The 25,360-nt window shown below is 44.6% G+C and overlaps 1 protein-coding gene across 1 annotated transcript in view; it reads right to left on the bottom strand.

Moving 5' to 3' along the window:
- Positions 1-3,224: 3,224 nt before the first annotated feature.
- Positions 3,225-25,360, bottom strand: part of LOC123748463 (murinoglobulin-1) — a 173,347-nt gene continuing 151,211 nt past the window's right edge. The window contains 4 exon segments of the mRNA XM_069314658.1: positions 3,225-3,722; positions 6,978-7,255; positions 7,258-7,369; positions 14,964-15,176. Of these exon segments, the coding sequence (XP_069170759.1) occupies positions 3,687-3,722; positions 6,978-7,255; positions 7,258-7,369; positions 14,964-15,176 (639 nt within the window). The 3' untranslated portion in view covers positions 3,225-3,686.

Here is a 25,360-nt window from a genome sequence, read left to right as displayed (position 1 = left end):
TATATTAGCATATTGTGCATATATAGGCATAGGTTAGGTTAGGTGTTTAGGTTCTGTTGGCGATTATTTGTATTTGTAGTACGTGGGTGAAGCATTTATAGCGTTGTGGTTCGAACAAAATTCGTCAGTGAAGCACTTGTTCCAGATATGTTTGAACGTCAGCAGTTGTGAGTCGTGTGTAAACCGCTTTTCATTCATAAACAGGGGGTTTGGCGGGTGCATGAAATCACTTTTGGATCTTTGTTTGGAGGACGGGCTGGCATTTCAACCCGTCCTCGACTCAAGTCCATTACATCGAGCGGTCGACCCCACAGACGCATTCATAAATTTTAATATGCTGTTCATTCAAAACGGGAATTTTCTCAAGTATAAATTAATATTATAATATATTAGCATATTGTGCATATATAGGCATAGGTTAGGTTAGGTTAGGTGTTTAGGTTCTGTTGGCGATTATTTGTATTTGTAGTATGTGGGTGAAGCATTTATAGCGTTGTGATTCGAACAAAATTCGTCAGTGAAGCACTTGTTCCGGATATGTTCGAACGTCAGCAGTTGTGAGTCGTGTGTAAACTGCTTTTCATTCATAAACAGGGGGGTTTGGCGGGTGCATGGAATCACTTTTGGATCTTTGTTTGGAGGACGGGCTGGGTGGCTACAGCAAATCGAAGGTTCTTGCTCGGTGGTTCACGGCGGCTTATGTTGCTGCTGCTCGAGTCTTATAGGGTTTAGCAGGCGGCGGCGTTAGTCGTTGTATTGTTTTCTTAACCCGTGGGTTGAGGCTGCATCCTCACCCTTAAATGATTATATGGGTTTCCATAATCCTGTTATTTTGATTGGATGTTTGTGTGAATCGGCTGATGTAGGTTTTATTGAGTTAGGCTTTGTTACTGGACCCTTGAGTTGGGTGTCCGCCCTTGCTTGTCATGCTGCTGGGTGGTGTCCAGCCTTGCCATGAGAACTGCAATATATTTTTATTATTGCCATTGTGTGGGCTGGTCCATTTTCTTTATTAGATTTCCCTTGTAGGGAATTATTATGATGGTATGTTTTCTGTATTTGTTACATATCTTGGTGGGTGGTAACGGCCTCCGTTAGTTGAGGACCATTGTGTATGTTATTATGTCTTATGATTTCTGTATATACTGTTATGTGTTTTTAGTGCTCTGTTTTTACGGTACCTTATTTGTGTTCCACTAGTGTGGTTGTTGTGGTACCTTATTTGTGTTCCACTAGTGTGGTTGTCGTGGTACCTTATTTGTGTTCCACTAGTGTGGTTGTCGTGGTACCTTATTTGTGTTCCACTAGTGTGGTTGTTGTGGTACCTTATCTGTGTTCCACTTGTGTGGTTGTTGTTGTACCTTATTTGTGTGGTTGTTGTGGTACCTTATTTGTGTTCCACTAGTGTGGTTGTTGTGATACCTTATCTGTGTTCTACTTGTGTGGTTGTTGTGGTACCTTATCTGTGTTCCACTTGTGTGGTTGTTGTGGTACCTTATCTTTGTTCCACTTGTGTGGTTGGAGTAAATTTAGTGCGCGGCTACACGCCGTGCCCTGGGAACCGGTGTTTTGTATTAACGTTGTGTATGTATTTTTTGTTTGTTTGTGTATTTGTATGGTGAATGCTTGAATCTTGTTTTGGTTCACTGTTTCTCTCACTGTGTCTGGTGGTGTTTGTGTACCGCAATGTTCTTTAGTAGCTTTCCTTTAATTGCATTTATTTTATAATTTTATATTAAAAAAAGGGTTTACTATTCAGAATCACCCCAAAACTCTGTGACAGGTGTTTATTTTCTTTTCACATAATGTGTAGGTTGTGTTTGGCCTGTTTTCCCCTATTCTGCATTCCATTATATTTGTTTACATAATGGAATGAGATACATAATCAATTCGCCATGTATAGCTACACTCACTCACTTTGTCATGATCATTTTGGAGGTCTATACAGTCTTCTAATTCCCAAACTCCCTTCTCCAATGTTGCATCATCTGCAAACATATAATGTTGTATGCCCTCTAGCAGATATCCATTTACATAGTTAATACACATTACTATTGGTAGTGAACTATATGGTACTCCGCTGGGGACATTTCCAGTCAGATAACTTTCCTTTAATTACTGATCGCATTTGTCTTTTAAAAGGCTTCTCATCCATTGTGAAACTTACAAATGTGTGCAACTACCCTGAATTACGCTTCAAAAAAAAAGAACTAAAACATCAAAATTTAAATATCCATCATAGTTTTTAACCTTCAGGTCAATATTGGCAAAATAGGAGAAATCTCAATTTTCACCTATGGTCATATTTCCCGTATAAAAAGATGGAATTTAAAACTTCAAATATATGCAATCACCCTGAATTACAGTAAAAAATAACGGTCACGAGTAATATTTCCAATATGAATCGAATTTTTCAAAGTGGAGGTCAATTTGGGTAAAATGCAAAACATCTCCGTTTTCTATTACGTCCATTTCTATATAAAAACTCCACTTCAAACCGTGTCCAATCACCTCCCAATCCAATGTGTCCAGTCACATTTTTGCGCAATCATAATGCGCAAAAATACCACTCGAGTATAATATATTATGATGATTTACCTAATAGAGACTTTAGGGTCTTCGTAGTACAGTCGGGTTCGTTCCCGACTCACAAACGGGAACTCCGAGAATCACCTAATGCATCTGTTCACCGCATCCTGGGGAGGGTCAGTAGTTCGACCCTGGGGTGAGGGGGGGGACCGATGTATAAATATATACATCGGATGTATAAATATACCAGTGTATAATATATTGGCCAAATATGCCAATGTATAAATATACTCTGGCTGTCTGTCCCCGACACAATGGATTATTAAAATAAACTAACCATACAAGGCAATGAACTCGACTTTATACCTTGAGGAGACTATACTTTAAGAATTAGTTTAATTAGAGACGTTAGTCTTGACCAAAAATCTGTACCTCTTACTCTAAAATTACAATACCTCTTCATCAACTATTTCGACTAAAGTTCCAAGTAGGATTAAGTTCACTGGTACAGATGGAAACACCAGGTTTCTCTCTATAGGTCAGTGACAAAACTACAAATCTCAATATTCTCGATTTTGGCTGCAACAAATATTTAGCCTTATACCTGCAAAGGGTTAAGACAGCACAGGATCGGAGCAAATGGAAAGACTTGCTGTGGTTGCCAAAAACTAGAAAAGTTATGTATAATAAATGGCTTTTCCGGAGAAAGATTATATTTTTTTTGACAAAAACTGTTTAATTGTTCCAGTTGCAAACAATAAGGCACATGTTTACTCTCACTCAGAATACACACAACTGATACTGCTGATATACGCACGTGTAAACAGACTTTTCATTAACGATGGAAAATTAAAATGCACAATAACCAAAAAGGACACGAGATAATACATACACAAGTAACTGACAGATGTCCCTTTTGATTGGTAATAAAATTATAGGTAAACATTATTGCAAGGCAAACAGATAATAACGGAGAGATGATAACTGTAGGATGAAGTCGGATGTGTTCGTTAACATAGTCCACCACTTTTGCAACGTTGGAATCTTCTAGAAATTTATGAATGAATGTCAGTCCTAGCATCAGTTGTTATCCCAGCACAAGCTATTGATCCTAGCATCATTTTAGTATACTAGGAATACTATCAGAAGTGTATGTCCTAGCGGCACTCAGTTGGAGGAGGAAGCGTGTAGCTCTGCAATGAGAGAAGAAAATATATATTAATATTTTGGTTGTGGTAAACTACGACCATATAAATAATAAAGTTGAGTCTCCTGAACCAGTTGCACCTCTTCCACCTACTGCTTCTCACCTTTCACAGCAACGTCTACCATTTTTTACAAACTCCTCACTGCACCAGAGTTTTCAGACAGTATAGTAAATTAGACAATCAGCAAAACAAACTACATACCTTGATAAGGGAAAAACGATGGAAGAAGAGAACGGTAATTTGTCAATGTCAAGATAACTTGCATTAGTATCGAAGAGCATCACCAAATGGCAGCTAAAGTCAGCTTAGTGTTTGTTTCACTTGCGAGTCCGGTTGACTCACATGGCTGGCCCCAAGACGCTCTTTTGTAAAGACCATCATTGTTGTCTAACATAGGAGGAGTTAACGTTACTTGGGACATATTTTGTCTTTATCTTATGGGGTGGGGGGCAGGTAGCTTCCTTAGTTTTATTTGTCATTACTTTTCACGATTGTGGTTCAGTTAAGAAGAGAGAAGACGGGTAATACCCTGAATGTATTTCAGATTTATCTTTCCTGACATCAGCTTGTTTCCTGTTTCTGCAGCAGAGCTATCGCCCTATAGTGTGGACATCAGTTGCCCCGGTGTCTGAATAATACTTGGGTCCTCAACCAAGACTTGTTGAGGGGAGATTCTAAAGGTCCTTGTGCACACAAGTAATTATCAAAGAAGGCGCCAAGGCAGAAGTCAATGTAGCACCGTCTGTGTCGCAAGATTTTCAAACGGAGCATGATACCACTCAAGATGCCAATACGAAAACAGAAGGGGGCCTAAGGTGAATGATATCAAGGTATCGAATTCACCAAGGATTGTAATCAGAGACAACGACTCCTAGAGAGATTAGGAAAGGAAGACACACGAACAGCCAGAAAATCAGGGCAATCGACAAGGAGGTTTAAGGCTGGACATGGACAACGCAGTTTGGACAAGAGAGAGCAGGACGTTGTTCCATTAAGTGACCACAAGTCAGGTAGGTGTGCCTTGTGTGCATACTTTGTTTTGTTTTCAGTATATTCGTGCTTCGTCGTGCCCTGTGTAACGATGTATCTTGCTCGTTTATACGATTCCACTTCAGTGGAAGATATGGATTCGTGGGATTGATATCAGTGGCACCGTCTACTTTTTCCTCGTTTGTACTTTCTTGAGTTGGCCCACGCTCCCCTTGTGTCCGGTGCGTCTGGACGTTTATTAATAAATCACCCATATAGTTCCCATTGGGATTGGGTGGCTGGTTAACCAAACATTTTTCATAATAAAGTTTTGTATGTTTTGGGATTTTCTGTATCATTTGATTCGTTAATGCATGCAGAATTAACTCGGTTAATGCTGTTTGCAGCTTTCAGGAAAGCAAAATTTGCTGTTGCTATTTGCCTATGTTGGCTGAGCCGCCCTCCAGGATGACAGCTTCAGACACTTATTGTACTCCATCCAGACACCTCAAGGTTTCGGCTTTTGCAAGTCTTCAATTGTGGCCAACACTGTGGGAGGCGAGCCTCCTCTTTTTTAAGAATCCTGAAGTTTTGGTATACTGACTTGAGTTAAATTCTTAGTTTTACTGTCTGGGGCTGGGAGATCGGCTGGCATCTTTACTTGCCTCTGCCACCGCCTTTGATAAGGGTTATTAAACAACCTTGGCCTCAGACTTCTGCTGTTTCTGACATATTAGCGGTGGATCCTTGTGGGGTAAGTGACGGTATTGTAGAAGCCTAGTCCCTTCTTCTGAGTTCGTCCATTGTGTTTGTGAAACGATGGGAGTTCCTTTCCCGTCGAATCAAACTTTCCCATCATCAAACCCCATCAAGATGGTTTCTCATCACCCCCCCCCCCCAACTTTTGTTGGAGGGGGGGGGTCAAGGTTTTTATAGAAGGCATTTATACCCATCCTCCCTAGGTTGTAATAGCGGGCATCTCTACGCCTCCTCTTTCCCTTTGTTGTGAGGGAAGGGTAGGGTTTTAATAGAGAGCATCTCTTCTCCTTCTCTTTCCCTTTGTGGGGGTGAAACACCATAAATTGTTTTATTTACGATATTCACTGAAACAATTAGAGTCAGTCCAGGAATTGTGTGGCGACGGTCTGTCGGTCCTTGAGAATAACAGTCACACTTTTTAATGCGCTAATGTTTACATGTTGGGTATAGGTCAGGTTGTGTCAGGTGACCTTGTCCTCTACTATACTGATACCTGCAGACAGTGTTGTGATCTTTCCCTAATACAAGCCCCTGTCTAGGTGTGATAGTAAGATATTTAGAGCTGTGTGCTGTACACTTTCGAGCTGTGGGTTGAAGACGCTATTACAGTGTTGGCTGCTGGGATACCTTTCTCAGCTGTTCGTCCCCCAAGCTCTGTGGTCCCGGCCTCTCACCCCTCACTGGCCAGCCTTTCATCTTTGTGCTTCTTTATTACTCTCTCTTTCAGTTCAAAGTTGGTTTTCGTCACCAAGGCGCAGTTGGGTATTTGCTCCGGAAAGCTACCGAAGACCAGCCCAGAAATCAAACATTTAAAGTCATGAAATTCGCTTGTTTGGGCGGCCTCGTTTGCTCCCTGTTCCTGTAATTGTTCCCTGTGTTGTTCGGGGCTGCTTTAAGGCGGCTCGTAGTATGTTGGCATTCAGCAACCTACTTCTTCCCTTGTTTCCTGTTCTCTCTCATCGTGACATCCAATTTGTCTTTGTTCACTAGTACTTCCTGGGCTGTATTTACCGATTATGAGGTTGCTCTAGGATCCCTATCGCCACTATGAGCTCACCAGATTATTTTCCTGTGTCTGGGGTGGGTGGGAACAAGTCCAGAGGTGTGACGGGTCAGTAGTGCCGGGGCCTGGCCAGCTATTTAGGCCGCCCAAAAAGGGCCATTTCGTTACATTCAACCCATAATTATACATAAGCTCTAAGAGATCTGTAAGTACAATTTCGGTCTAGCTATAACGTAGGAGTGTTATGAAAGAATACATGAATAGTTCAAAAGCTACAGAGCAAAATCAATTTGTATTGAAACTGGAAACTATTCCAGTAATAAAAATGTGATGCAATACATTTTAAATAAGACAAATTTAATTATTAAAAAACTATATTTTATTGGAAAGTCAATTCATTTAATTTCATTTTTTATATTTAAGTTATAAATATTTAGCAGAATAAAAAATAGCATTTTGTTGTTGAGGAAAGATGAGGAAGGAAAGACAACCCGGAACGATGGACTGACCTTTGAGATCTGGAACTCTGGCTGATAGTAGTCATAGAGACGCACTGTGCCGGGCTTGACCTCCTCCACCTCTATGTCTCTTATTACACGGAAGTTTGCACAAGTGTCTTTAGCAGTTAATTCCTCAATATAGAAAGCTATCTTGCTGCCATCTACATCATATCGCTTTATATTTTTATCCTTTTTAAGAAATTCCTTCAGATCATCTTTCTCTGGGATGTAACCGGAAATGAGATTGACCTCAATGACGGCCATATTGGACTTGCCGTCCGGGAGGCGCACACAGTGATGCGCTTGGTGACGCACTTCTCATCCGGCACGGTGTTTGTGTTGACGGTCATGTCGAAGGCGTCACTCGCCTCAGCCTCAGGAATGTTGTACCGTAGAACAGCCTGAAACAAATTGTTAATGCAATAATTATCAGAATGCACTAAGCCTGCATGTCAATTGTTACAATATCGCAGCTCATTACTTGGCTTGCCTTTGGCCTCATACTCGCCAACTTCCACCATGAGAAGCTGGCAGTCAATACCACCTTTATGAACCTTTGGCCTCATACTCGCCAACTTCCACCATGAGAAGCTGGCAGTCAATACCACCTTTATGAACCTTTGGCCTCATACTCGCCAACTTCCACCATGAGAAGCTGGCAGTCAATACCACCTTTATGAACCTTTGGTCTCATACTCGCCAACTTCCACCATGAGAAGCTGGCAATCAATACCACCTTTATGAACCTTTGGCCTCATATACACCAACTTCCACCATGAGAAGCTGGCAGTCAATACCACCTTTATGAACCTTTGGCCTCATACACACCAACTTCCACCATGAGAAGCTGGCAGTCAATACCACCTTTATGAACCTTTGGACTCATACACGCCAACTTCCACCATGAGAAGCTGGCAGTCAATACCACCTTTATGAATCTTTGGCCTCATACTCGCCAACTTCCACCATGAGAAGCTGGCAGTCAATACCACCTTTATGAACCTTTGGCCTCATACTCGCCAACTTCCACCATGAGAAGCTGGCAGTCAATACCACCTTTATGAACCTTTGGCCTCATACTCGCCAACTTCCACCATGAAAAGCTGACAGTCAATACCACCTTTATGAACCTTTGGCCTCATACACACCAACTTCCACCATGAGAAGCTGGCAGTCAATACCACCTTTATGAACCTTTGGCCTCATACTCGCCAACTTCCACCATGAAAAGCTGGCAGTCAATACCACCTTTATGAACATGAGAACAAGAATTAAGGACGCTGCAGAAGGACTATTGCCTTACTCGTGGCAGCTCCTGTTTATATCCACCCAACCTCATCTATCTATGTCTATCCTACGCTTGAAACAATCAAGGTATCCCACTTGTATTATGTAACCCTGGTAATTTGTTCCACAAATCAACAACTCTGTTTTCAAACCAGTATTTACCCAGGTCTTTTCTCAAATTAAACTCATTCAATTTATATTTATTACTTCATTTTGTATTTTGTGTTTAAATATTTAATACCTTATTACTATCCTTCCTGTTATGCCCACTCATTTCTGTCACTCTTAACTCTTCACTTTTCTTTCTTAATATGGAATGTTTCTAGTTTGTGGGATAAACTTAGTTATCCTTTTCTGAACTCGTTCTAGTGAATTGATGTTAATCCTAAAGTATGATGACCAAAACTGTACTGCATAAATCATACATTTATATACAAATTGTTTGGCTTTAAATTTCTACTAATCATGACCCCCCCCCCCAGATATTCTTTGTAATAAACTGCTTAAAATAAACAAGACAAGAGTGAAAGTAATTTAGCGAAACATGGTCTGTTCTTAGTGAAACTACATTGTGTTTCATTTATTAATCCATGTCTTTAAAGACGAACAAATGAATTTTGTGATTATCAGTTCAAGCAATGTACCTACAATGAATATAAAGCTAATTGGACAATGATCTCTTGCAATGTCCATTGCAAGAAATCTATTTCCATTCTTGAATATGGGAACTACATAAGCAACCCTCCCCGGCTCCTGAACTCTGCTAGACTCTATCCATTTATTCAATAAGCAAGATAGGGGCTCTGCAAGCTCTTTTACAAGCTCTGGCAAACACTATTCTGGCCCTGGGGACTTTAATATCTTCAATGTTTGTTTATTAATTTGCTCATTGATTACCACTTAACCAGTTAATTTGTACAAAATTACTAATTGCAGTAGCAAGATGGAATATAAACAACGATGTTAACAAAAATTGCACACCCGCTGTGAATTTGAGCTGCCGCTAGAAACTGTCAAAGTATATTCCTGCTGAACCGTTCCAGCAGAGCTTGCTATAAAGCAGGAGAGGTAGATGATTTTAATTTAAACATTAAGTAATGATTTACACAAGAACACGATCAAAGCTGTAGGATAAAGAGGAAGAAATATTGCATAGAAGGAGAGGGATTAAAGTAAGGCCATTCTAATATCCCGTAGGAAGCCCGCAGTTCACCCGAAAAGTAAGTCAACGGAGGGAGCGCCGGTGAAGGAAGGAAGGGAATTTTGGTTGTGGGTGATTCCCAGGTGAGGTATTTGGGTAGAACATTTTGTGCCCGGGATGGAGGGAACAAGTTATGGTCTTGATATCCGGGAGCAGGAATAGAGGATATTGTAAACAATATGAATGATATCAAGGCCGGAAATGAGAACCAACCCGTAGCTTGTATCAGTGTGAGCGTATGTCTTTGGCTGTACTCACCTATTTGTACTTACATGCTTGCGGGGGTTGAGTTTTGGCTTTTTGGTCCCGCCTCTCAACTGTCAATAAACTGGTGTACAGATTCCTGAGCCTACTGGGCTCTGTCATATCTACATTTGAAACTGTGTATGGAATTTGCCTCCACCACATCACTGCCTAATGCATTCCATCTGTTAACTACTCTGACATTGAAAAAGTTTTTTCTAACGTTTCTGTGACTCATGTGGGTACTCAGTTTCCACCTGTGTCCCCTTGTTCGCGTACCACCAGTGTTGAATAGTTTATGCTTGTCTACCTTGTCAATTCCCCTGAGGATTTTGTAGGTAGTGATCATGTCTTTCCTCACTCCTCTGTCTTCCAGTGTCGTAAGGTGCATTTCCCGCAGTATTTCCTCGTAACTCATGCCTCTTAGTTCTGGAACCAGTCTTGTGGCATACCTCTGAACTTTTTCCAGCTTCGTCTTGTGCTTGATAAGGTACGGGCTCCATGCTGGGGCCGTGTGTGTGTACTCACCTCTGTGAGTACACACACACGGGGGTTGAGCTCTGGCTCTTTGGTCACGCCTCTCAACCGTCAATCAACAGGTGTACAGATTCCTGAGCCTATCGGGCTCTATCATATCTATACTTGAAACTGTGTATGGAGTCAGCCTCCACCACATCACCCCCTAATGCATTCCATTTGTCAACCACTCTGACACTAAAAAAGTTCTTTCCAATATCTCTGTGGCTCATTTGGGCACTCAGTTTCCACCTGTGTCCCCTTGTGCGTGTTCCCCTTGTGTTAAATAGACTGTCTTTATCTACCCTATCAATTCCCTTCAGAATCTTGAATGTGGTGATCATCTCCCCCCTAACTCTTCTGTCTTCCAGCGAAGTGAGGTTTAATTCCCGTAGTCTCTCCTCGTAGCTCATACCTCTCAGCTCGGGAACTAGTCTGGTGGCAAACGTTTGAACCTTTTTCAGTTTAGTCTTATCCTTGACTAGGTATGGACTCCATGCTGGGGCTGCATACTCCAGGATTGGCCTGACATATGTGGTATACAAAGTTCTGAATGATTCTTTACACAAGTTTCTGAATGCCGTTCGTATGTTGGCCAGCCTGGCATATGCCGCTGATGTTATCCGCTTGATATGTGCTGCAGGAGACAGGTCTGGCGTGATATCAACCCCCAAGTCTTTTTCCTTCTCTGACTCCTGAAGAATTTCCTCTCCCAGATGATACCTTGTATCTGGCCTCCTGCTCTATACACCTATTTTCATTACATTACATTTGGTTGGGTTAAACTCTAACAACCACTTGTTCGACCATTCCTTCAGCTTGTCTAGGTCTTCTTGAAGCCTCAAACAGTCCTCTTCTGTTTTAATCCTTCTCATAATTTTAGCATCGTCCGCAAACATTGAGAGAAATGAATCGATACCCTCCGGGAGATCATTTACATATATCAGAAACAAGATAGGACCGAGTACAGTGCCCTGTGGGACTCCACTGGTAACTTCACGCCAATCGGAGGTCTCACCCCTCACCGTAACTCTCTGCTTCCTATTGCTTAGATACTCCCTTATCCACTGGAGTACCTTACCAGCTACACCTGCCTGTCTCTCCAGCTTATGTACCAGCCTCTTATGCGGTACTGTGTCAAAGGCTTTCCGACAATCCCATTTATATCTGAATCTTATATCTCCCACTGAATTCCATTTCCTCATATCCCACTCATTTAGGGTAAATATCAAATCAAGCATTGCTGGTTCATCTTCTCCTCTCATTCTTGTTGGTTCTTTGATGTGCTGGCTTAGAAAGTTTCTTGTTGCCACGTCCAGCAGCTTAGCTCTCCATGTTTCTGGTCCTCCATGCGGGTCTCTGTTCTTCCAATCTATCTTCCCATGGTTGAAGTCTCCCATAATTAGTAGTCCAGATCCATTCCTGCTAGCAACAGAAGCTGCTCTTTCTATTATGTTAATGGTGGCCATGTTGTTTCTATCATATTCCTGTCTAGGTCTTCTGTCATTTGGTGGTGGATTATATATGACTACGACTATAATTTTGTTCCCTCTATTTGTTACAGTACCTGCTATGTAGTCACTGAAACCTTCACAGCCCTGAATATCCATCTCCTCAAAATCCCAAAAATGTGTGTGTGTGTGTGTGTGTAATTACCTAAGTGTAGTTACAGGATGAGAGCTACGCTCGTGGTGTCCCATCTTCCCAGCACTCTTTGCCATATAACGCTTTGAAACTACTGACGGTCTTGGCCTCCACCACCTTCTCCCCTAACTTGAAACTGTGTATGGAGTCAGCCTCTACCACATCACTTCCTAATGCATTCCATTTGTCAACCACTCTGACACTAAAAAAGTTCTGTCTAATATCTCTGTGGCTCATTTGGGCGCTCAGTTTCCACCTGTGTCCTCTTGTGCGTGTGCCCCTTGTGCGTGTGCCCCTTGTGTTAAATAGCCTGTCTTTATCAACCCTATCAATTCCCTTGAGAATCTTGAATGTGGTGATCATGTCCCCCCTAACTCTTCTGTCTTCCAGCGAAGTGAGGTTTAATTCCCGTAGTCTCTCCTCGTAGCTCATACCTCTCAGCTCGGGTACTAGTCTGGTGGCAAATCTTTGAACCTTTTCCAGTTTAGTCTTATCCTTGACTAGATACGGACTCCATGCTGGGGCTGCATACTCCAGGATTGGCCTGACATATGTGGTATACAAAGTTCTGAATGATTCTTTACACAAATTTCTGAATGCCGTTCGTATGTTGGCCAGCCTGGCATATGCCGCTGATGTAATCCTCTTGATATGCGCTGCAGGAGACAGGTCTGGCATGATATCAACTCCCAAGTCTTTTTCTTTCTCTGACTCTTGAAGAATTTCCTCTCCCAGATAATACCTTGTATTTGGCCTCCTGCTCCCTGCACCTATCTTCATTATATTACATTTGGTTGGGTTAAACTCTAACAACCACTTGTTCGACCATTCCTGCAGTTTGTCTAGGTCTTCTTGAAGCCTCAAACAGTCCTCTTCTGTCTTAATCCTTCTCATATTTTTGGCATCGTCCGCAAACATTGAGAGAAATGAATCTATACCCTCCGAGAGATCATTTACATATATCAGAAAAAAGATAGGACCGAGTACAGAGCCCTGTGGGACTCCACTGGTGACTTCACGCCAATCGGAGGTCTCACCCCTCACCGTAACTCTCTGCTTCCTATTGCTTAGGTACTCCCTGATCCACTGGAGCACCTTACCAGCTACACCTGCCTGTCTCTACAGCTTATGTACCAGCCTCTTATGCGGTACTGTGTCAAAGGCTTTCCGACAATCCAAGAAAATGCAGTCCGCCCAGCCCTCTCTTTCTTGCTTAATCTGTGTTACCTGGTCATAGAATTCTATTAAGCCAGTCAGGCAAGATTTACCCTCCCTGAACCAATGTTGTCGATTTGTCACGAAGTCCCTTCTCTCCAGATGTGCTACCAGGTTTTTTCTCACGATCTTCTCCATCACCTTGCATGGTATACAAGTTAAGGACACTGGCCTGTAGTTCAGTGCCTCTTGCCTGTCGCCCTTTTTGTATATTGGGACCACATTCGCCGTCTTCCATATTTCTGGTAGGTCTCCCGTCTCCAGTGACCTACTATACACTATGGAGAGTGGCAAGCAAAGTGCCTCTGCACACTCTTTCAGTACCCATGGCGAGATCCCGTCTGGACCAACAGCCTTTCTAACATCCAGGTCCAGCAGATGTCTCTTGACCTCCTCTCTCGTAATTTCAAACTTTTCCAAGGCCGCCTGGTTTACTTCCCTTTCTCCTAGCACAGTGGCCTCACCTTGTTCTGTTGTGACGACCTCTTGGAACCTCTTGTTGAGTTCATCACACACCTCTTTGTCATTCTCTGTATACCTTTCCTAGCCTGTTCTAAGTTTCACTACCTGTTCTTTCACTGTTGTTTTCCTTCTGATATGACTGTGGAGTAGCTTTGGTTCGGTCTTAGCTTTGTTTGCTATATCATTTTCATAACTTTTCTCTGCTTCTCTTCTCACCCTGACATACTCATTCCTGGTTCTCTGGTATCTCTCTCTGCTTTCTGGTGTTCTGTTATTCCGGAAGTTCCTCCACGCCCTTTTGTTCAGTACCTTTGCTTCTATACATGCCCCATTATACCATGGATTCTTCTTTTGCTTCTCGGATTTTTCCTTTTGGGCCGGAATGTATCTGCTTACTGCCTCCTGACACTTTTGGGTGATTTAGGCCAACATATTTTGTACAGACTTAGCTCTGAGGTCTGTGTCCCAAGGTATTTCCCTTAGGAAGCTTCTCATCTCCTCATAATTTCCCTTTCGGTATGCCAGCCTTTTGTTTCCTAATTCTTTTTTGGGGGGGGATAATTCCTAGCTCTACCAGGTACTCACAGTTCAATACACTGTGATCACTCATTCCCAAGGGTGCTCCCATCTTGACTTCCCTTCTATCCCACTCATTTAGGGTAAATATCAGATCAAGCATTGCTGGTTCATCCTCTCCTCTCATTCTTGTTGGATCCTTGACGTGCTGGCTTAGAAAGTTTCTTGTTGCCACGTCCAGCAGCTTAGCTCTCCATGTTTCTGGTCCTCCATGCGGGTTTCTGTTCTCCCAATCTATCTTCCCATGGTTGAAGTCTCCCATTCTTAGTAGTCCAGATCCATTCCTGCTAGCAACAGAAGCTGCTCTCTCCATTATGTTAATGGTGGCCATATTGTTTCTATCATATTCCTGTCTGGGTCTTCTGTCATTTGTGTGTGTGTGTGTGTGTGTGTGTGTGTGTGTGTGTGTGTGTGTGTGTGTGTGTGTGTGCGTGTGCGTGTGCGTGTGCGTGTGTGTGTGTGTGTGTGTGTGTGAAAAAATTAGTTGTTTGTAACAGTTAATTGAGTGACAGTTGAGAAGCGGCCCGAAAGAACAGAGCACAACCCCCGCAAGCACAACTAGTTGAATACACACACGCAGCCACAGACACACGCACAGACATACGCTCACACAGCGACAGACACATGCACATACAGCCACAGACACACGCACACACATGCTTTCACACAGCAACAGACACACGCACACACAGCGACAGACACATGCACACACATACGCACACACAGCCACAGACACACGTACACAGACACACTCACACATACACTCACACAGCGACAGACACACGCACACACACATACACTCACACAGCCACAAACACACGTACACAGAAAGACTAACAGAGTAAGCTCACCTGCAAGACAGCACATCCCTGGCCCTCCATAGTGATGGAGACCGTGGTGGGAACAGTGGGCAGCTTTACCAACTGCTGCAGCAGTTTGTTGTCGTCGGTGACGGTGAAGGGGTGTGCCAGGCCGCTAGCTGTCACCGTTGCCACCACGTTCAGAGGTCCCTGGTACAAGTGGGTCTCGTACAGTGCCAGCGCCTGGAGGGCCACCACCGTATCCTGCGTAATGGGCACAAAACGTCCTGTTAGTAAAGACATTTTTCAATTATGATTTTTCCCTAACATTCACGATGCTTCCTTTAACTGAAAATATGTTTCATTGTTTACCTATGTGTTAGTTTCAGATTCAACACCATAGATTTGGAAAAGTTTCAGTAAACATAATTCCGTTGAGCAATTACGAGTAATATATGTACAGGTGCAAGTATTGTGTAATGTCAACCACTTGCTTCGCACAATCCGCTCTTCATGCTGATATTCTCAAAGTACTTCTGTTTCTCATATTACCTAACCCACAGCTCTCACCATCAAACTACCCTAACTCTTACATTTGGTTAGCAATATTAATTTCTTAATTAGCTAAGGTTCCATTCGTTTTTAATATGCAGACAAATTTCACAAATGTAATATCCATCTTGTTCATACAAACATGTTTTGCAGTCAACCTTAAACATTTTCCACCTAAACACTATCAAGACAAGGAGCTAGTGTTGTCTCAGCAACACAACTCACAAAATACGGCAAACTTCTCGCTGTTGCCACATCCCCAAGTACCGCTCCATTATGTAAATTTAATTAGTAGAAAAGAGGGACCTCTTTAGTATTGTTTACAGTTATTCTAGACATGTGTGGAGATGTGGTGCGCCCGTCACGTCCCGAGTACAGGCAACACACACACCTGAAGCACCATCTGCAACAAGGCCAGTCCTGCCTGTGTGTGACGAAACATCCCAGGTACAGGCAACACCCACACCTGAAGCGAGGACCCAGACAGTAGTCGAAGGGGCTGATATTTTATCTGTATACTCAGCGAGAAATCCATGTAACAGTGAACACCAGCCAGTGGACGGGGTAATTATCGAAGTGTAGTTCCAGGATGAGAGCTACACTCGTGGTGTCCCATCTTCCCAGTACTCATTGCAGTATAACATTTTCACACTACTTCGGTATAAACTTTATGCCTACATCATGCCCAGCTGTCAGGGCGCCATTATGCCTGTCAGGCACCTGACAGCTGGGTGGACAGCACTTTGGATTCGTAGTCCTGAGGGTCTGGGTTCGATCCCGGTGGATGTGGAGACAAATGGGCAAAATGTTTCTATCACCCAGATGCCCCTGTTACCTAGCAGTAAATAGGTGCCTGGGAGTTAAACACCTGCTACGGGTTGTTTCCTGGGGATGTGTAACAAAAGGAGGCCTGGTTGAGGACCGGGGAGCGGGGACGCTAAGCAACGAAATCATTTCAAGATAACCTGGATTCCGTCCTCTGCCTCTGGGGGGCGTGGACGTCGGGCTCTGGCTGCCAGTAGCTGTTTGTCGCTGACTGGTGGTGGTTGCTCCTTGGTGTGGGGCGCCAGCTGACTGGGGCGGAGGTCAGCAATATGGCGGCGGCTGGTGGTGGCCGCATCCGCCGTGTGAATACTACTCGGCTGGAGTTCTCTGCGCCGGTGGATTGGGAACTTGTGGCGGCTGCGCTTTTGGATGTCCTGAAGGTGGATATTAAGGATCTCCTCGGTCTCGAGAAATTTTCTCCCACTCGCGTGGCGGTGACGTTTGCCACGTCACCTGGATACGAGCGGTTTGTGGGGTGTTGGAACGAGCGGACGACTTCCCTTCCTCATTCGGCTGTGTCTGTGACTGTCTCTGATCCGTGGGGTCCACTGACCTTTGTGAGCGTGCATGGGGTACCTGTTACGTTTCCTGAGGTGGAGCTTTCTTCTGTGTTTGCGAGATATGGTGCGGTGTTGCGTCATCGGTACAACTTTTTTAGTGCCGGGCGGCTGCGGGGCCTCCGTCTGTGTACTCGCACGCTGCATATGCGCCTCAAGGAGTCCATCCCCTCTAAGGTTATGTGCTGTGGTCTTCCGCTCCGAGTTTTCTATCCAGGGCAGGCCTGCACGTGCTGCCGCTGTGGGGAGGAGGGCCATGACGCTGCCCAGTGTGAGGTTCCTCGAATGGAGACTGCTTCTGTGTTCAGTGTGGGGGATTTTCCCCCCCTCCGTGAGAATGGTGCATCCCTGGCCGGTCCTCGACATGGGGGTGTGACTGGTGGTGCACCTGCGACTGTTGTGCCTGGTGGTGCACCTGCGACTGTTGTGCCTGGTGGTGCACCTGCGACTGTTGTGCCTGGTGGTGCACCTGCGACTGTTGTGCCTGGTGGAGCACCTGCGACTGTTGTGCCTGGTGGTGCACCTGTGACTGTTGTGCCTGGTGGTGCACCTGCGACTGTTGTGCCTGGTGGTGCACCTGCGACTGTTGTGCCTGGTGGTGCACCTGCGACTGTTGTGCCTGGTGGTGCACCTGCGACTGTTGTGCCTGGTGGTGCACCTGCGACTGCTGTGCCTGGTGGTGCACCTGCGACTCTTGTGCATGGTGGTGCACCTGCGACTGTTGTGCCTGGTGGTGCACCTGCGACTGCTGTGCCTGGTGGTGCACCTGCGACTGCTGTGCCTGGTGGTGCACCAGCGACTGCTGTGCCTGGTGGTGCACCTGCGACTGCTGTGCCTGGTGGTGCACCTGCGACTGTTGTGCCTGGTTGTGCACCTGCGACTGTTGTGCCTGGTGGTGCACCTGCGACTGCTGTGCCTGGTGGTGCACCTGCGACTGCTGTGCCTGGTGGTGCACCTGCGACTGCTGTGCCTGGTGATGCACCGGCGACTGCTGTGCCTGGTGGTGCACCTGCGACTGCTGTGTCTGGTGGTGCACCTGCGACTGCTGTGCCTGGTGGTGCACCGGCGACTGCTGTGCCTGGTGGTGCACCTGCGACTGCTGTGCCTGGTGGTGCACCTGCGACTGTTGTGCCTGGTGGTGCACCTGCGACTGTTGTGCCTGGTGGTGCACCTGCGACTGCTGTGCCTGGTAGTGCACCTGCGACTGCTGTGCCTGGTGGTGCACCTGCGACTGCTGTGCCTGGTGGTGCACCGGCGACTGCTGTGCCTGGTGGTGCACCTGCGACTGCTGTGCCTGGTGGTGCACCTGCGACTGCTGTGCCTGGTGGTGCACCGGCGACTGCTGTGCCTGGTGGTGCACCTGCGACTGCTGTGCCTGGTGGTGCACCGGCGACTGCTGTGCCTGGTGGTGCACCTGCGACTGCTGTGCCTGGTGGTGCACCTGCGACTGTTGTGCCTGGTGGTGCACCGGCGACTGCTGTGCCTGGTGGTGCACCTGCGACTGCTGTGCCTGGTGGTGCACCTGCGACTGTTGTGCCTGGTGGTGCACCTGCGACTGTTGTGCCTGGTGGTGCACCTGCGACTGTTGTGCCTGGTGGTGCACCTGCGACTGTTGTGCCTGCTGGTTCGACTGTGCCTGTGGTGTCTCCTGTGCCGGCTGTGGTGGAGGACGTGGCTGCTCCTGATTCCCGTCTTCTACTTCCGGTGGATGTGAAGGTGCATCCTGTTCCTGGTGCGTCGTTGGTGGATGGGCGTGGTGTTGGGAGTGTCGTCTCGGTGCCTCCCGTTGTGGGCGGTACGTTCGCTGAGGGTGATGGAAGTGTCGTCGTTGGTGCCGGCGTTCCTGTTGCATGCATTGCGAGTCCGCTTTCTGCTCCCCCTGAGGGTGCGTGCCATGAAGGGGCGTTGACCTCCCTTGCTCCTCGCCGGAAGCGCGTTGCAGGGGCCCGCTCACGCAGTAGAGAGCCCCCTGGCAAACGGATTGAGGCTTCGCGGAGTTGTGCCTTGGGTAGTGCCCCTCCTCCTCCTCCTAATTCTCCTGTGTCTGATATGGATTCCGGGAGTGATGCAGTGCCGGATGGCAGCAAGATTTCCTCGTCGATGGTGGACGTCGGTGATACCTGGTCAGTGGCAGCGAGGTCTCGGCGTGCTTCGCTGGGTGATGCCGGCACTGTCCGCCTCCTGCGGGATCAGAGGCCCGGCATTATGGTGGATTCCCCGACGGTGGGGCAGCGGCAGTTTGAGCCTCAGGATGATGACGGCGCCTCTGCATAGGGTGGCTCTGTGCCCTATGGTGGTCCTGGAGGGGCTGGGGGTCATTAATGGGTTCAATGGCGCCTGCTATTGTTTGTGCGTCTTTGAATGTTCGTGGTCTGAATGCTTTGGCGGTCCAACTGGGCCTTGTGGATGTGCTTCGGGAGCAGCGGGTGGATGTGGCTCTGATCCAAGAGCACAATGTTCGGGATGTGTCTGTGTTACAGGGGTTGTGTGCTGAGTATCATGTTGTGTTGAATCCGCCGAGGACGTCCTTTGGGGGAACGCTGATGTTGTTTTCGCGGAGGGCATCTATTTCCGTGCTTCACACGGCAATGGATGAAGAAGGGCGGGTCTTGTTTGTTCGGGCTGAGTAATTGGGGGTTGTGATTCCGTTATTGACGTGTACGCCCCTTCTGGGGTGGCGCATCGTCAGGACCGGGAGCTGTTTTTTCGGGAGGGGCTTTTGCCATACCTGCGGCATGATACGCGGGATTTGATCTTTGGGGGGGGGTTTTAATTGTGTTACGTGTGTGAGGGATTGCTCTAGTGCTCACCCTCGGAATGTTTTGGCCGCTTTAATTGAGGTTTTGCGTGCGTGTGGGTTTCGCGATGTGGCTGTTTTGTGTGGCGGCTCGTTGGAGTATACCTTCGCTGCGCGTGGGATGAGTTCTAGGTTGGATAGGTTCTATGTTTCTGGTGGGGAGTGTTCGGTTTTCTATTTTCGCACGGTCCCGGTGGCTCTCTCGGATCATTGTTTGGTGGTTGTCCTGGTTGGTGTCCGGAGTCAGGTGCGGGTGGGGCCTGGGTGGTGGAAACTAAATTGTCGGTTATTGCGTTGTCCACGTATTTGTGCGCAGTTTCGGGCCTGGTGGGTTGGCATCATTGCCCGGAAGGCTGATTTCTCCTCTTTGTTCGTTTGGTGGGAGTGGTGTAAGGTGGAGTGTCGGAGGTTTTTTGGGATTGTTGCTAAGCGGGAGGCTGCCGGGAGGTTTGGTCTGCTGCGGTTACTTCAGGCGCGTTTGTCTTCTTTATATGTGCAGTTGAATGCTGGGGTTGACTGCTTTAGTGAGATTGCTGAGTGTAAGGAGCGTACAGGCATACCTCAGAATAAGAGTTTAATCCGTTCCTGGAGACGCCTCGCCTTCCGAAAACTCGCATTCCGAAGTTAATTTCCCCATAAGAAATAAAGGAAAATGAATTAATCCGTTCCTGACTACCCCAAAAACCCCACATCAAACTAAATTTTTATACCTAATTCATCTAAATAAACCTACAAAACTGTGTTCCAGTTATTACTTACCTTGCTGTCAAGTGCTGTAGGCGTATGGAAGATGGTGAGGAGGGGGGAGGAGGAGAGGAGTTACTGTTTGGAAGGGGAGTCCCCTTCCATAATCACATCACATAACCCCATGCCTTGTAACACTATGGATACCACTTCTCTTTCTAAATTTTTCAAACCAGCCCCTGCTTGCCTTAAACTCTTTCTTATCTGCATCACTCGTTGCAGGGGTATTCTTTAGAAGGTCTTCGTGCAACACCCTGGCTTTCTCACAAATAATGGCCTCCGAAACACTATCACCCCTCAACTCCTTGTCGTGTATCCAAATTAATAACAACTTTTCCACTTCTTCAAGTATTTGTGGTCTTTGTGCCGTTAATGTTCTTACTCCTTTTGCCACTTTAGCACCCATAATCTTATTTTTCTTCTTAAGTATAGTGCATATTGTTGATGTGGCTTTGTTGTACTGCCTACAAAGTTCAACAACACGTGTACCGTTCTCATGCTTCCGAATGATCTCTTGTTTCTCCTCTATTGTCATCCTCACATGAGCTTTCTGGCCTTTATCCTTACCACTGGCTTTCTTGGGACCCATGGTGAGATATATAATAACAAATTGTATAGACAAATCACCAAAAATCCAACAAAACACTGAAAATCCGCGAGAAGAATTGATGTGGGGGTAGTCACTGAGCGCGAGACAATAATAAACTGAGGGGCGGCGGGGCGGAGGGGCGACGATCGCCGAACCACCACGCGCTAGGTCGGCTGTACGCGTATCAACAAACTCGCGTCCAAACTCGCCTCCCGAAGTAACCATCGCCTTCCGAGACAAATTTTTGGAGTAAATACACCTCGCCTTCCGAAAACCTCGCATACAGGGACAATCGCATTCCGAGGTACCACTGTATTTGTGATTTGCGTGCGGTGTTGGCTGACGGTGTTCGCGTGTGTGCTCGTGTAGCTGAGCGGGTGGATGGGGAGAGGCTCTCTCTCCCTTTCTTTTAGAGAGGGAAAAGGCTGCTCGGGGTTCCATTCTTCTCAAGGGCCTTCGGCGGCCTGATGGGTCTGTGATTTATAGCACGGAGGGTGTTCTGCTTACCGCGCGGCAGGAGTTGGAGGCACTTTATGGGGAGGTGCGTGGGGATAGTGTGCTCGCGGGTTCCTTTTTGGACAGGTGCTTCCCCGGTTTGTCGCGCTCGGAGTGTGACCGGTTGGTGCAGGATGTTTCCACGGTTGAGCTCCTGGAGGTGGTTCGGTCGTTTCGTTCTGGGAGAGTGCCGGGTGCGGATGGCCTGCCCATTGAGTTCTACCTTACCTTTTGGGATTTGTTGGGGGAGGTGCTTTTGGAAGTGGTGCAGGCGTGTTTGCGTTTGGGTGCTCTGCCTGATTCCTTTTGTGACGGGATCGTGCGGCTGCTCCCAAAGCCGGGCGATTTGCAGTTGTTTTCCAATTGAAGGCCTATTACGCTCTTAAATGTTGATTATAAAATTCTTTCTAAGGTTTTAGCGCGTCGATGTCGGGGTGTAGTTGCGTCGGTAGTCTCTATGGAACAATTTTGTGGTGTGCCTGGCCGTGCCCTGATGCATTGCAATGCCTTACTTCGTGACGTGCTTCTCTATGCGTCCGAGTATCGGCTTTTGGCGGCTATGATCAGCTTGGATTGGTCAAAGGCCTTCGATCGGGTGTCTTTAGAGTTTGTTTTTAGTGCTATGGAGAGGCTTGGTTTTCCGGTGGTGTTTGTGGGGTGGGTCCGTTTGTTGTATGTCCGGGGTCGCAGTCACGTTTGTGTGATTGGGTTGTTTAGTTCATTTTTTCCTATTTGCCATTCCGTTCGTCAGGGGTGTCCCATGTCCATGCTTTTGTATGTGATTTTTCAGGAACCTCTTTTCCGGGCGGTGAAAGCGTCCCAGCAAACACAAATCATCTAGGCAACGTTCGCCTATCTCTTCCCATAGGTGTGGGAATGATTTGCATTGAGAATGGTGCAGGAGAGCCTTTGAGAAGCTTTTAATCAAAAAATCCAAACACAAAGGTTTTATTTTAAATTGTTTTTCTACAATTATTTTGTTCCAAATGTAAAACAAATAGTTTTTACATGTTTAAATATAAAATTTATGGTGTTTTTTTGTAAAATTCATTAATAAATTGTGAATGATATATATTGGCTGAGTGAAACCTTTAAAATCCATTTAGTTATAATATGAACAGAAAAAAGTAGTTTTCCAAATTTTCTAAATATCGCTCTTTTTAACACAATTTGACTCCTTATGCATTCCACTAAACACTATATCATGTTTAAATATATAATTTATGTATTATTCCCTAAAATAATTTATATAAATTATAAAAGTTGCTGGAAAGTGGTGTGAAAGAATCTGAAAACTTTTTGTTGTCTTATATATTGGAATGTTCTTATTAACTATGTCTCAAGTTCACAGTTTATCAAACAAGAAGATTAACATTCGTCGACTCTTAAAATCTTATATGTTATCTTGCTGGTGCAAAATGGGTGAATCTTTAGGAACAGCTAGTATCTATATATGACAAATGGTGTTTTCCCTAACTCAAACAATGTAGGGTTTATTATTCTACACATATTTCTAATGACTCTTAGATGTTTACATTCTCTGAAGTATAATTGTGAAGGCTGTGTCCATCACTCTCAACACAGATTCTTAAACTCCTCTCTGCAGGTTCAACTATATAATTAGTTTCCATTTTGAATCTCCATGGACATTTGTATCCAAAATGAAACCAATGTGGTTTCCTTCAGCGCCTTCAGCCAGCACATTTGCTCATTCAGTTCCACAGATTCCAACATGGTAGGGGATTTACAGAAATTTGTATATTCATATAGTTATATATTAAAAATATGAATGCAGTTCAATATGATAAGACAAATACATGAGTTTATGATAAATTCGTTTTCTGTGATATACCATTGATATGCTCTTTTTTTCTTTAAACGGCAGACTAAACTAATGAGTACTCACAATAACCTTAAGCGTCAAAACAAAAATGTGTATACTCTTTTTACTCTCCTGACCTTAGTTCTTGAGCTATGTATTTCATTTTGGTACCAACGTGTTCGCAATAACATTCTCTAGAAGAACATCAGTAAAAACGGTCACAAAAAGTTATATGGATACCAGCACCAAATAAATACCTACGTAGATGACTCGCCGTGAGTGCCCAAGAGCAACAAAATGTTTTTACTCTTGGGATTGTTATCACTTCCACACTTGTCCTACAGTGTTAATTTTGGTATCAATAGACTCGCAATGAAATTCCCAACACGGTGATATGAATATAAACGTAGAATAATTGTCGCGGCCCACTCGCAAGAGTGTGGGAAGTGGCGGAACTGTTACCCAGTATTGGTGACACGACGACACATGGGCGATACAGCGCTTTGAAAGTTTATAATTATTTCACTGTCCTGACATTATTATTGTATGTACGTCATTCATTTTTGTGCCAATGTTTTCGCAATAGAATGTTCTATGAGTCCGTAGGTATAAAAGAGCAACAAAGCGTAAGATAGAATAGCACCATATATAAAACAACGCTGGAACATATCAGTGAGCATCAAACACACACTAATTTATTTATTTATTTATTTATTTATTTATGCATATACAAGAATGTACTTAAGGAATGTGAGGATACAAATATGGTAATTACAGTCTTGTAAAGCCACTAGCACGCGCAGCGTTTCGGGCAGGTCCTTAATCTAAGAAAATTTTAAGGAGGTAAATACTTGCAAAATTTATAGACAAAAAATGATAACAGATTACATGAAATGAAAAAAAAAAAAAAAAAGATGAGAGAAAATTGTAGGTGCAGTATATTAAAGCACATAGGTAGCTAAGATTGATTGCAATGACAGCTTAAAATGGTAGTTGACAACAAATTGGTAGTCACAATGCAGCATATGGCTAGCACATAAAAGAAGACAGCAATGAACACAATGATAAGGTTGTTTGATATTACATAAAAATTAGGAGATTGGGTAACACTAGGTACAGAGCAAATTTAAAGCTCAGTGTAGGAAACTAAGAAGATGAAGTTAGGTACTTTTTGGTTTTGCTTTTAAATAAGGCAAAAGTTTTGTTTTTACTAAAAACTAAATGTTTTTACTGTTGTTATGTTTGTTATGTTATCTGTTATAGATAGGAGCTGGCTGGTATGGGCCAATAGGCCTTCTGCAGTTACCTTTGTTCTTATGTTTTTGCCCTGTAACGCCCAAAATTCAGTATGTCGTCACATTTTCAATGGGTTCGAGATCAACCACAATTTCCTGAATGGATATAACAAAGGGGATATTAATAGGGTATTAAAATTGTCAACACAAGATAGAACACGAAACAATGGGTATAAATTGGATAAGTTTAGATTTAGGAAAGACTTGGGTAAATACTGGGTCAGTAACAGGGTTGTTGATTTGTGGAATTTTTCTTAACTTATAAATTTATCTTTATTTATCTTAAATTGGTTGGGAGAGGTACAGTTTTTAACATAATTGGGAAGGTCATTCCACATTCGAGGTCCCTTGATTTGTAAAGCATTTCTAGTTTGACTAAGTCGTACTCTTGGAATATCAAATAGGTATTTGTTTCTGGTGTGGTGCTCATGGGATCTGTTACAACCTTCTAGGAAGCTTTTAAGGTCAGGATTGACATTACAGTGCAGCATTTTATATATATAAAATACACATGAGAGTATGTGCAGGGACTTAATATCTAACATATTCAGAGATTTGAGTAAGGGGTCCATATATACTGCCCAGTTGCCTGAAATGCTATGCCTACTATAGTGGCTTTAGGTATTGTATGCACTAGCTCTATCTATAAATCCAACATTATGTTTGTAAATCAACTATGTATGTACTTTCCTGAATAAAATTGACTTTACTGTACACTTATATTCTCTGTGGATTTGTTATCCCCTATCGTTTGGGAGAAAAAAAATGACTA

Source organism: Procambarus clarkii, chromosome 79 (genome assembly GCF_040958095.1).
Source record: "Procambarus clarkii isolate CNS0578487 chromosome 79, FALCON_Pclarkii_2.0, whole genome shotgun sequence".
In the NCBI taxonomy this organism is placed as follows: Eukaryota; Metazoa; Arthropoda; class Malacostraca; order Decapoda; family Cambaridae; genus Procambarus; species Procambarus clarkii.
Note: the sequence above shows the minus strand (reverse complement) of the source record. Positions and strands in the feature narration are given on the sequence as shown.